The sequence below is a fragment of the Dermochelys coriacea genome, chromosome 6 (assembly GCF_009764565.3).
Source record: "Dermochelys coriacea isolate rDerCor1 chromosome 6, rDerCor1.pri.v4, whole genome shotgun sequence".
Classification (NCBI taxonomy): Eukaryota; Metazoa; Chordata; order Testudines; family Dermochelyidae; genus Dermochelys; species Dermochelys coriacea.
The window spans coordinates 11232985-11246260 of record NC_050073.1 but is presented as its reverse complement, the minus strand read 5'-3'; the positions used below and the strand labels follow the sequence as shown (position 1 = coordinate 11246260).

Below are 13276 nucleotides of genomic sequence, written 5' to 3'. Positions count from 1 at the left end.
GAGGCCATTTAATAATCCATCCCATGTGTTTCTAGTCACCCACATGAAGAGCAGCCCACGTCACCATCCCAGGAGCCAGGCTAGTGCCCTGCCCTGCCCTCACTCGCTTTTCCACACCACTTGCCATTTGTGTTTTGCAACCATGGCCAGCCACTCTCCTGGGACTTGCAGTTCTGCCCCAGAGATCTCTCTCCCACCATCTTAGGTAAAGGCATCAAAGTTCAGCAAGATAAGTACCCGGCTGGTGTCACGTTACATTCCTTCTGCAGGAGGGAAGCCCTCCGCTCAGACACACCCTTCATCATCGCTCTCCAGTGCATGCTACAGGGGGAACTCCTGCTCAGCCAGGCACCCCACCACCATCATGTATGACAGATCCCCCTACCAGGCCCTACCCATTCAGACAGTGCTGGTTCGCAAGTGTGCAGTAGGAAGCCACTCTGCCGCAGCCAGCAGGGAGCACCCTAGAAACAGAGAGGGAGTTACCCAGGGGACAGGCCAATGGGCCCCAGCCAGCAAGGGGCACTGCGTAGAAAGGAAAGGGGGTGGAGAAGCCACCTTTATAATGAGATGTGTCCATGGGGATCCTTTCCCTATCCCTGCTAAGAGCACACCTTACCCTCTGGAGCGCGCTGTCCTCCTGCGGCCTCTCCCCCTTATCTAGGGGGCTGCTCTTGTCTCACTGGTTACACCCATCAGTTTGTCTTTGCCGGGAAGAGACAGGAAGGAGATGTTTGCCCAGGTCTGTCTCCCATGAAGGATGCTGCCCAGAGATGACTAGTGCTAAGAGCTGGCACATGGGAGGGGCACCCAATGGGGAATTAAAGGCTGGGCTCAATCAGTCCTGCACTGAGCTCCCATTTGTGTCTCCAGAGAGCAGCTCCCCATTCCCTGGCAGTGCACACATTGAGTTAATCATTGCTCAGATCCATTTAGCTCATTGGGGTTCTTATCAGACAGCACAAAGTCCAAGGGCAAGGCCCAGTCAATCAAGAGCAGGGAGTTACCCAGCATACTGTGCAAGGCAGCCACCCCGCAGCTTTCCTCGCTGGATGGGTGACAAATGGCACACCGCACTGGGAGTTTACAATGGGGTCTACCCCTAGGGTCACCTGAGCTGTGAGCCAACAAGGGTATTGCCCTGGGGTCCTTCAGCCAGAGAGGAGACAGGCAGCATAGGGGAAGGGACACACCAGTTACAGCCCTGAAGTCCATAGGACCCTTGTTTAGAATAGAGAGTCTTTAATTCTATGCGGGGGGGAGGGGAGTAGGGGCCCTGCACACACAGGGTGAGCCCCGGCTGCGCATATCAGCCATGGCCCAAGCCCAGGACAGGGAGAGTCTAGGAGGATCCCATTTCTCTCTCTCTCCCTTTAAAATGCATCTGCTGTCTATTATTTCCAGCTACACGGTCAGATGTAGAAGAGAGACCAGGACAGAATGAAGCAGAGGAGAGGAGCCAGCCCCGGCCCTAGGGTGGGAAGAGCTCCCCAGGAGGAGCAGCCATTGACCTAGGGCCAGATTAGTCGCAGACGGAGCCTCCACAGCACTTCTGGGCAATGAACAGACCAAGGGGCCAGTTCACCCCAGGTGTAACAGCTCTGGAGTTGCACTCCGGATGAATCTGGCCCAAGAACATTGGCGACCTCCCTGCTCTAGCAAAGCAGAGCGAAGGGCTAAGAGAGACCTAATCACAGCCAGCAAGCCAGTCGCAAACACCAACTGCACATAAGCCAGACAGAAAAGTGGCCACCAAACCACACGAGTGGAGCCTTTGCGGAGCAGGTGTAGCCACCAGGACCAAAGGAGTGGGCTCAAGGGCTGCCGGCCGGCCACCAAGCCTTTCCCCTCTCACTGGGTCCAATCCAGCCTCAGATCAGAGGTGACTACGAGGCATTCCTATGTAATGCTTTTACAGTGCCATGAGCTCAGTGACCTCAGCCTACTTCCAAAGAGATCGGTGTCTGCATCGCAAAGCCCATTCTATCCAGTACTCGTTGGCAGCCTCACTGTTGACGGTTGGAGCAGAGAAGCCAAAAGCTGATTGTGGCCGCTGACCAAATTTCCTGCTCCCCTTAGGCCTGAGCCCCCTAAGAACACACCTGGCAAGGGGCAGTCTGGGGGTGGGAGGGAAAGAGGCACTGCCAGCACTGCCCCTGTTCTGTGGATACAGCAGACTTCATTCTTCTGGGTTGTCGGTGCACAAAGCCCTCTCAGAGACACCGTATGAGAGAGACTCTAGCATAGGCCACATGGTGAGCTGGGGACAAGGAGCGTACCAGCCAATGGCACCCCTACTCCTGTTCCCGGATGGACGGTGGGCCCTCCCTGCTTGATCACCAAAGCCTGTTCCATGAATGCTTGATACAAACCCACCTCAGCCCCAGGGATGCCCACCAACAGCTCATGGCAGCTATCTGAATATTCATCCTTCCTGCTGGGTGATAGGTCGCTTTGGTCACCTGCTATTGTCTGTGCCCCCTCATTGGATGACTCACACTTTTATAAACTAGGAAGAGGGCTCTGACGAGTGGCTTCTGGTTCGGACCAGCTCATGGTGCGTCTGCAAGGCTTCTGCTTCCCACCAGCCACCTAGCACGCGAGCATTCACTGAGATGAATACTCCTGGGGAAGGGCTGCAGGCACTGTTGGAGCAAAATGATCAGGGTGGCTTCCTTGCAGAGTTCGGCCAGCTCTGGCGATGCTGACAAGACCAGAGGGCATCTCCATTCTCCAGGGGCTTGCCAGACCAAGCAAGGGGGAAACGCAGTGCCCCCAGGCCCTGCTTCCCCATCAGGCTTCTCAGTGGAATAACCAGCACTCCAGTGCAGTTCAACCCCTGCCCTTGTGCCTCAAATTGCCCTGAGATGCAATTCACAAGGCAGGACCTGATCCTTCACCTCACAGCCGGACAGAGGGAATCACAGCTGGCGCCTGCTGCCGCTGCCTACAAACAAATGAATGGTGAAGGGACCCAGGTCCAGGTGCACCGCTGCTCAAATGTTACTAACCAGCTCCAAGGGATGCAATCCTTAAAAGCCAGGCTCACTGCAACCAGCATCCTGGCCATCCCCACCAACACTCCCGCCCCTCCCAACATTGGGAGGAGCCCTCCCCTCTAGCAACCTCAGCCACTGATGTGTCCCCTTCAGTCAGGAACTCCCAGTCCCTAGCAGGACCCCATTTGTGCCACTGGCAGCCACCACCTCCAACCGCCAGCTCCCACTAGCCACCAGCCGGGGCCTTCTCCAGCCAGCACTCCCAGCCAACTGGGCCAGAACAGAAGCCCACATCAGGAAGAACTTGTGGCAAAGAATGTCTCAGACCCTGGTCACCCGAACTCCAGAGGGAACCTCTGTGGACATTAGCACGTGTTGCTCTTTCTGAATCACAGCACCCAGAATAACCCCGAGCTCCTCATCAACCCCCACCCCCACCCCCTCCCGGATCTACTCCCAGACCCCGTACATCCTCACCAACAGCTCTGCCCTTCTCCCACTTCCTCTTCCCTTCTCCCCTCCCCCATGTTCTCAGCCCCAGGGAAAGAGGAGCCCATATGGCACAGGTGAGGGGCAGTGGGCTGCACCTGGGGAAACACTGCCAGAACTGAGAGACCCTGGATGGGGGAGCAGGTTGTTCTGTGTTGGGCTCACACCTGGTAGCAGGATATGGCCATGGTTCCTGGGAGCCTTCTCCTTCCATCCTCCCAAGACAGGCCACAGCTACTATCTCCCTCTGTGTCTGGGACCAAGGCTGGCATTCATTGGGTGCTGGGTTCCTCCCTCTCCCCTGCAGGGGGCCTGGAAAGGGGGCTATGCTCACCAGTGGCCTCAAATTGCCCACTCTCCTCTGGGACCAATGTATAGATCCAAAGCAGACAGGTGGGCAGGAGAGGTCAGATGGCAAGAGAGAGGAGAACAGACAGGCAGACACAGAGGAAAACTCCGCAGTGGAAGGGCCGTAAGAAGCTACCTGCTCGGATCCAGCGCATCCTGAGTGTGGTGACAACGGGTGTCACGCTCCAGCATCCCCGCTCTCCTCCTCGGTCATCCCGCTGTCTCACTCGGCTCGTGTGGACCCCAGCGCTGCTGCCGGCTGGGTTTTCTATTCTCTCTGCGAGGGGTGGGGGGCTGAGGAGGCCAGGAGGCTGCCTCCTCTGTGCAGCGCCTCACTCTAACAGGCACCCTCTGGGATTTGGGTCTGTGGGGGGATTACCAAAAGGGCCGGTCATGTGTTTGTGCTGTACCAGCTTCCCCAGGGCTGTTCTGTCACAGGCTAACTCTGCTCAGCGAAATTCTCCACACAAAGCCTCTTAGCTTCCTGCCCGCAACAAACAGCCGCTAGCGAGGCGGCCACCCTGCTGGTCCACTGTCCCTCATCCTCCTCCACGCAAGCAGGGCCGAGCTGGACACCAGCCCCGGAGAAGATATGTCCTGCATTCGGAGCAGGTGACCCACCAGCTCTCCTGGGGGGCGGCGAGGGGCTTTCTGCATTCACTCACAGGCCAGAGCACCCCACGGTTCCCCACTCAGTGTCTGCACCCCGACTGGATGAGGTGTGATTCCCCAGGGAAAGCTCTCCTCAGAAATGACAGCAGTGGGGAGTACTCAGAGGAAGCCAGTGGCAAAGGCTGAGGGGCAGTGGCATGGCTGAGCCAGCAAGCCCTGAGGCCCGGACAGCAGCGCAGCTGAGCTGATAAGCCCAGTAGCCAGGGCTGAGGAGCATTTGTGAAGCCCTGTTCCTGGATTAATGCAGAGCACCTGCTGGTGTTCAATATATGGGGCTCTTACCTCTGAGTCAGGAATGACTCAGCCCCACAGCACAGCCCTATGAGATCCTGGTCTGCTGGAGAGGCCATCTTCCAAACGAGACATCAAGCTGAGGCTCTGATCCCTTATGGTCACGAGAGACCCTCACAAGAGGAGGGGTGTTACCCCTGTCTGTTTTCTGGGCAAATTTCAATTCAAATAATTATGTTCTGCCAACAAAATGCTCCCTACATTCTTGATTAGATAAAGCATCATGGTCAGTTCCTGTCCCAAACTCATGTGAAGTATTGCTGTGTGCGCTAACAGCTGCCACGTTCCACCCCAGAGGTGGCTGCATTTCAGTGGTGGGGGAAGTTACTCCTACTAAATATACTAAAGTCCTTTGGGAGCCAGCTGGATGAGAGGTGCAGCAGAGATGCAAGCTCCCTGCAGTCCTCTCCCTGCTCTGGTCTCACCTCCAAACACCACCCCACCCCTCTCCATGGCAAATTCTGCATCACCACTCCCATTTCCACAGCCACCTTTCCTTTGCACAGGGTGGTGGGGAGGATCTCAGAGCCAGGGCACTCTGAGGCTGTGGCGTCAGATGTGCAAGTTCACGGATTCAGCCTATATCCATGTTCACGGCACTTCAATAGTATTGCCTCTGCCTCCTACACAGCATCCCTGCCTGGTGCCTAGGCATGCAGCCTCCAGCTCCCACCCTGGAGGCCCCAGGCCTGAAGTCCCTCTGCCCCCTTTGCTCCCATTATGATAACCCATTTGTGCCAGTTCTGTCACAGGAGACCCCCAAATTGTCCATCTGGGTCCCATCATAAGCCCCCTCACACCTGTGTCCTCAAATCAGTTTCTCTCTGGCTCCTTTGGGACCCCTCAGTCATACCGTCACAACACCCTGGTGGGGCAGGAACCTGAAACTACCGCCTGTCTTGAGAGGCCTCCCTATAGGCTCACTAACAATGAGCCAGATCCTCAGCAGACATAAATCAGCTAAGCTCCAATCACTTGAGTGGGGATGCTTTGCCCCAGCTGGGGATCCAGTGGCAGAGTGGAATTCTGCTCCATCTTTTTTCAAAGACCAACTCTGTTCAGCAACTGATTTTTGCTCACCCCTTGTGTGACTGCTTATTGTTCCACTGCATTATCCAGTCTACATTGAAACATTAGGGTGACAGACACGGCATTCAGGAGGTGTGAAAAATTCTCACCCCTGAGCACTGCAGCTATGCCGGCCTAACTCCAGTGTAGACACGGCTACACTGACCTAGCTACTGCCACCCAGAGAGGTGGATTATCTATAGCGATAGAAAAAACCCTCCATCACTGTGGGAAGCATCTACACTATGGCTCTGCAGCAGCATGGCTGCAGTGGTGTAGCTGTGCTGCTGTAGCAGCTATAGTGCAGACATGACCACATACCAACAAAAGGAGAGGGAGTGGTTAGACCAAGGGATGAGAATGGAAGTCAGTAGCTCCAGGTTCAATTCCCTGCTCTTCCCTCATCTGACCTTGGGCAAGTCACTTCAACGCTCTCTGCCTCCGTATCCCCATCTGTAAAACAAGGATGACAGTCCTGAGCTGCCTTGCAGAGGGGCTCTATTCCCTAATGATGTCTGGAAAGCCAGCTGAGATCCAGGATGGAAGGCACCAGAGAAGGGCACTGTCTCAGTCCCATTAATACACACACACTGACTAAACATCCACTCGCTCCCTGGCTGATAAACAACGACACACACTCATTCTTTCACACTCACAGCTGAGAGATTCCTGTGACCCTTCAGGCAACGACCAACAATTCAACAGCAGAGCTATGGCAGCCCTCGTGAGCATGCGAGCAAACACAATCAGTCTGTGTGTACACACACACACACACACACAGGCTTGCTATACACAGGGGAACTTTACCCACTAACACCCTACAAAAAGATTTAACAGGCCAACCCTCAGACAGCTGCCAAGGCGCCATTCACCCCCAGTCCTGCTTGTTCTTCCTTTTAAAACCGCTCGGCACATCTTTCCCGATGTACATTCTTTAACTACCTCTTATCTCGTAAATTAGCCGAGAGAGAGAGGGATCCCGAATAGTTGAGCTCTGTCGTAACTGGTTCCCTCGTGTGAGTGTTAGGCAGGGAGGAAGGTAGAGTTTCTAGCAGGGTGCCAGCCAAGGGTCAGGCTTTTTATACTCCCCACCTTCCCTTTGATACAAAATACAAACGCTCTAGGTAAACACTGTGCAGAGACCAAACTTAATTCCTTTACCTTCCCTGCCAGAGCCTCCACCATCCCACTCTCTGCCACGAGGCTTTCCATTTCCTCTGCTGGGTGGTAATGCGATGGGCTGTAGCAAAAACTAAGGAACAGTCAGACCCAAAGAGCTAGGTTCTTTTGGACTAAGGATAGGGAAACGCCTGTCCAGAGAACCCTCAGAGCATACACTACCAACCCCAGCATCTTCCTCCCATCAGCAAAGCCTGCACCCAAACCTCCTCTAGATGCCTTCAAAGTCTCATTCAATCCAAAATCTCCTCATCCCTCCCAAATCTCAGAGCAATGCCCCAAACATTTCCATTCTCTCTTTATCTCCTTTGTCTTTCCATATCTCCAAGTTCCGTGCCAAAGCAGCAAACTCCTACGGGAGAAAGATGGGTAACTCCAGTCTGACTGAAACCAGGAAACGTCTTCCTGAAATAAAGTCCCAGCTCCTGAGATTTTCAGACCCAAGGGGAACCAGAATCAAGCTCACTCCTCACCAGCCAGGCCCAAAGCCGGGGATCCAAGGATTGTTCACACACAAAGGAATGACTGCTTAGGCAAAGTGAAAACTTAAGGATGATGCTGTGATCCCAGGAAAAGCTTCTATCCTGAACGCCGTATCGACACCAGTTAAAACATGGAAAAATAACCCTTTCCCCACGGAAGATTTCAACAGTTCTCTACAGAAGGATTTTGCTATGAATAGATGTGTAAATACCAGAAGCAGCAATGTGCAAGGAACTGGACTAGCTGACCTCTCAAGGTCCCTTCCAGTTCTATGATTCTATGTCGAGCAGACTGAATATGAGGCTAGGGGTTAGGATCTCGTGGGTTTTAATCCTACCTGCTTCCCAAAAGGTTGCAAGGATTAATTAGTTAACCCTTGTACAGCACTTCGAAAATATCAAGTGCTAAAAGATTATTCATAAATATGGTGGAAGTGCTAACAGCAGACTCGGATCTGGTGAGACTCAGTTTATAGTGAAGTAGAATGGACTCCTCAAATTATTTCAGCATGTTGCAATGTGCAGAAAGAAATTCCCATTACTGTGAAATCTCCACTTACTCAGAGGGTGCTACGGAGAAAGAAAAATGAATTCACTCTAAGAGGGGAAGTATTGATTCAAACGTGCAGCTTTCCATGGGAAGCAACAGGGATACTCAGTTTAAAGAAGTTAATTGTGCGGATATGAATCAGTCCTACAAATAGAGTTTATCCTTGTAAATGAAGACATGTCTAGCATGCCAAGAAGAAACAAGGTATGCCTGTATACTACCCGTCCGGAGATCACTGATCTCTCAGGACACTGAGATCCCAAGTTAAATCTGACTCCTTGCTGGAAATCTAGCAAGATAGGCACCAACCTTCAACTCCTAATAGCTGATGATCAGTTTCACCATTCACTCCTTCAAAACACCCTGGATAGCTGGCATGTATGAGAGAGAGAAAAGAATCTCCTCATCACCTCTTTCCACAAGCGGTGATCCTTTGTGCTAAAGCTTACTCCTCCATTCCCCTCTCATCCTCACCTACCACAGTGTAACAGACATGGATTAACACAACAGAACAGGATGAGCTGCCCTTGGGAAACAAACTGCCATGCTGCAGGCTGCAGTGCAAACTAAGAGCTAAAATAAAAAAGTTACACAACTGAGCAACTTGCAGACGTGAATGAAGTGTCCCGCAGCCCCGGTTTTCTTTGCTTTCCATTTTCACAGGGGAAGGCAGGGGTAAGAGATTTTTAGGGTTCACCAAAAATAAATCAATCACATGGCTCTCGAAACCCTGTGAAATACAAAACACCCCCCTGAAAGTGACAATGAGAGAAAGGCAACCAAAGTTCACTGCTTCTAAATATCACACAGCACAGCACGAATGGGACAGCCAAGGGTGGGGGCGTGATGAAGCTTAGAAGCTAGGAGACTGGTGTTCAGCGGGTTGAGGATGCAGCTGGATTGGGAATGGGGCCACCAGGAACTAAGTCCAACTGGACCCCAACTGAAAACAAAGGCTGACTAGGAAGCAGTTTGGTGCATGTAAGAGCCTCTGGAGCAAGACTTCCTGCCTGGTTAATCTTGTTCCACATGGGACTCAGGATCAGGACTAGAAAAACAAGAGAATCTTTTCCTTTTGAGGAAAAGAGAGAGAGGAGCTATAGAGACAACAAAGGGAAAGATTTCACAGAAACCAGAACAGGAGAAGAAACAGAAAGAGAAGCAGCCATAGTCCAAATCATTAGATAAAGCACCTTCCACTGACCATGCATTCATTTCCCTACGATCTGGGCAGATTCCATGGCAAACAAGCTCATCATTTCCTCATACAATCCCCATCTCCTTATTCTCTGTGAATAAAGTATCAGCAAGCTGCACTCCCCAAACACAGAGCGAGTGAATCTCAACAAAAATACCAGCAGGAGGGGAGCCAAACTCTGGGCTTGATCAATGTATTAATCCAGCCCTCAAGTCAATTGGAGATTATATCATCACCAGCAACAAAAGCTCCCAGGACCTGTAAAAAAGAGAAACTGGCTAAGATGATCCTCCATATTTTCCCTTTGCCACAGGCTCTTTGTGCAATGAGCTGAATGCAAAGTGCAGATATTCTGCACATGCACACCTGAAAAGTTAGTCGCCCCTCTGCTGCCGCCCTTCCCCGTGGAAAGCAGGTTAGCAGAAACCACAGGAAGAGGGCTCTTGGGGAGACTGGGGACACCTAACAAAGGGAAAGAGGAGAGAGAAAAAGAACTGACAAAAAAAGAAATGCAGAGAGACAGAGCAAAGAGAGGTGCACAAAGATGAGGCAGTGAGGAGAAACAGTGAGAGGAAAGAGGAATTAAAACAAAGGTCAGAACTGGTGGCAGGGCCCCAATTGCTCCATAACCTTCATTCAACTGAGTGATTCTTAATGCAACAGTTTAACTTTACTAACTATTCAGTTATTACTAAATGGTCACTTTCTACCCTTCATCTTTGTCCAGAACCCAGCAAAAGGGGCCTGATTCTCCTCTTGTACCAACATTACACCACCATAGCTCCTCTGGCCTCAACAGAGCCATTCCTGATTCACATTGGCGTTAAAAGGAGAATATGAGACAAGGTCTTCTGTGGATTGAGGGGAATCTGTCTCTCTGATTGTGCAGTGCCAGCCTACGGAAGCTAATTAAAATGGTGATTTAGCCCCCAGCCCAGAATGTTATAGTAGGTATTATCGATCAGAGGGGCAGTTGGAGCAGAGCAGGAAGAGCTCTGTAAGGAGTCCCTTTCCAATGGGACAGAGGGAGCAGGGGAGGGAACCTGTGCTGATGTCCTTGGTCTGGGAGCAGGGGGATCTATACTGCAAGCCATGGGGTGATGGAGATGTACTGAGATCCTCAGTCAAGGAGCCTGACATCCATGGCTCAGGGGACTGGTCTGGAGGCCTTTGGTCTGGAGGTGACTCTAGAGGCTGGTCTGGTGCTGGGCTCTGTGTAACGGTGAAGACTACGATGGTGGCATGTGTCTGCTGAGAGCCTGTGTCCCTGACTTGGCAGTGCTGGGTCTGGCATGTCCCTGTTCAGCGGTAAGGAGGCAGCAGGTTGATAGCCTTGTCCCTGTGGTGAGCTGTGCTCATGGGGTGATGGGCAGGGCCCATGCCTAAACCCCAGTCGGTGGGGGGGGATGCGGGGCTTGTGTTCAACTTCCTCCATCTGCAGTGAGGCAGGTACCCAGTCACGAGGGTGGCAAACGAGGCTCAGCTTCCCGCTAGGGGTGCGAGGGCTGGGGATGGGCACCGGTCCCTCCGAGCAGCTTCTGTGCCCAGGTCCCTGCTTGAGGGTACAGGCTTGGCGGGGGGGAGGATGGTGGCCTGAACCCAGGTCCCTGCTCAAGATGGGCCATGTTCTCGGGTCCCTGGGCAGAGGTGTGGGATCAGTGGGGATGGGGGGCGGGGGGCTGCGGCCAGGTGCTGGCTGCGGGGTGTCTGCGCCCCGCTCTGCCCGGGGGTCCCGGGCTGCCCACCGCGGTCTCTCACCTTCGAAGAAGCGCTGCAGAGCCTCCGTCTCATCCACCACCTCCATAGCTGGGCCATGCACCGGGCTGCCGGGCTAGTGGCCGAGCCCGCAGGGGGGCATCCCCCCGGGCACGCAGAGGGGACGCCCGGGGGCTCGGGCCGCGCAGCGCCGCCGGGGACCGGCCCCTGAGCGCTCGGGCTGCCCCGCTCCGCTCCCCCGCCTGCTCCCCGCGCCCCGGCCGACCCGGCTCTGGCGCCCCCGAGTGCGCCCCTCTGCGGAGCCCTCAGCAGCCGCCGCGGCTCCCCCCGAGGGGCGTCGGCCCCGTCCGGCCCCGGCAGCTGCCCATCGGCCTCCGAGAAACAGCAGCAGCCCTGACACTCAACTTGGGCGGCTGGCTCCGGGGCGCCCTGCCCGCCGCGCGGCTCCTCCCTCCGGCCCCGCCGCTCCGCCTCCCGGCCCGGCCCGGCCCGGCCCGGCCCCTCTGCCGGCCGCCGCGGGCAATGCAAGCACCCTGCCTGGGGGAGCCGGGGCCGCTCCCTTCCATCGCCCTGGGACAGTCCCGCAGCCTGCCCGGGGCAGCCGCGCTCACCTTCCTGCCCCCACGCTCCTGCCCCCTAAGCCTGCACAGCGCCTGTCATTTCTGCTCCCCCGCGGGGGCTGGGACCCTCATTTCCCCCTTCCCCGCCAGCGAGGGTTGTTGTTATTGTAGGATAGCTCTGGGAGGTCCGCACACCCCCAGTTAGGGTGACTCTGGATAACAACACCCCCTCTCCCACCGTTTGTTACTCTAAGGTGGCTTGCATAAACTTCTTTGTTTTTTATAGGGTCAGTCACAAGCGCTGGTTTGTTACTGGCCTTGCCCTTTGTCGGGCTGAGCTAAGCCCACTGCTTTGTTAAGGTCAGGAACAGTGGTAGGGGAGGGGCTGCACACGCTGCTTTGTTCATGTAAAGTCACTCACAAACACAAGCTTGCCCACACTGTCTCTTTACTGTAGAGTTGTTTGGGGTGTGGGGTTCGGACTGAACACACGGCTTTGTAGGGTCACTCACAAACACTAGCCTACCCACGCTGTAGGCTGTATGAGGGAGTCTGGACTGCAGTGATTCACTGACAGGAGCTAGACTGCCAGCCCTGCTGAAAAATAACCCCAAAGCGTGTGTTTTGGGAAGAGAACCTGAGCTAGTTCACAAAGAGATCTGAGAAAGCCCAGTCAGATCTTTGGCCTTATGGCCCAGTTTCACCTCCCTAGGTGAGACAATACTAACCGATTTGTCACTTTCAGAAATGCCCTCTGCGTGTTCCATACAAATTACTTACCCTTCCATCACCATCAGTGTCATGAGAGAAAGAGTGAGTGTCCTGCCAGAGCTCCACTCCACTTAGGTTCTGAGCACTCAACTCCCACCCCGAGGAAGAAGACCCAGAAGGAAAGAAAGAAACAATCGTTCCTAGACACCCCCTTTACAGACAAGAGCCTCATTAACATGATCATTATTTTTGCCAATTACAACTTAAATGTAACAGCAAGAGGCCAAAAGCAAACTGTTTGAGACCTCCACACAAGCCCATGGGTCCAATCCTCATTCTTAAAACCGGTCATCTTTCTTTCTTTCAACGGGGGGAGGCAATTTGTGTTTTCTTCCCCAGATGTGTCCACAATCAATAATAATGCCTCAAAAAACATAGCAGTTACAGTCGCTAAATGAAGTTACAGTTATCTGACCACAGTTAACCAAAGGCAGAGCCCCTGCCAGCAGAAGACTGTGGGTCCATTATCTTCTGGGCAGATAAAGCACACAATGAGGTTTTGTCCATCCCCACAAACCAATTCAGAAGGGCAGATTCTCTTATATATATAAATATATTTTTCTCTCTCACACAGCTGTGCAGTGACCAATTCTTCTCTGGGGAGCGGGGAGGGGGCTGAGGTTTGGGGATAGTAATAGGTCTATTCTTTCGAGGTTGGAAAGCAAGAGCTCAACAGCCTTTTTTCCCTCTCTTTCCATTAAGACAATTGTTATTCTCCATTATATCCCATCCCCCCTCCCCACACACATACTCCCCCTGCCCACAGACACAAGCTGCATGCACCCGGGGAGGAAGCAAAACATTTCTCTGCAGAGGTTGATGTTAGCCACAGGCCTGAATCAAAACCCGGATCCAAATGCTCCCCCAAAGCTGGATCTGGATGTAATGATGGGTTCCCCTCATGCAGTGATGGACTTTGAACCAGAGCCTTGGAATTAGACACCCCTGAACCT

General features: G+C 53.5%; 1 protein-coding gene across 10 annotated transcripts in view; it reads right to left on the bottom strand.

Moving 5' to 3' along the window:
- Positions 1-12390, bottom strand: part of MYRF (myelin regulatory factor) — a 109510-nt gene extending 97120 nt beyond the window's left edge. For 3 of the 10 annotated variants that reach the window (XM_043516546.1, XM_043516544.1, XM_043516550.1), the window contains exon 1: positions 11035-11417. In XM_043516546.1, coding sequence (XP_043372481.1) covers positions 11035-11080 — 46 coding nt within the window. In that variant the 5' untranslated portion in view covers positions 11081-11417. Of the gene's footprint in view, positions 1-11034; positions 11420-12332 lie in introns of those variants that run through there. The other 7 variants (XM_038406571.2, XM_038406570.2, XM_043516551.1 and 4 more) reach the window with 4 other exon arrangements.
- Positions 12391-13276: the final 886 nt, after the last annotated feature.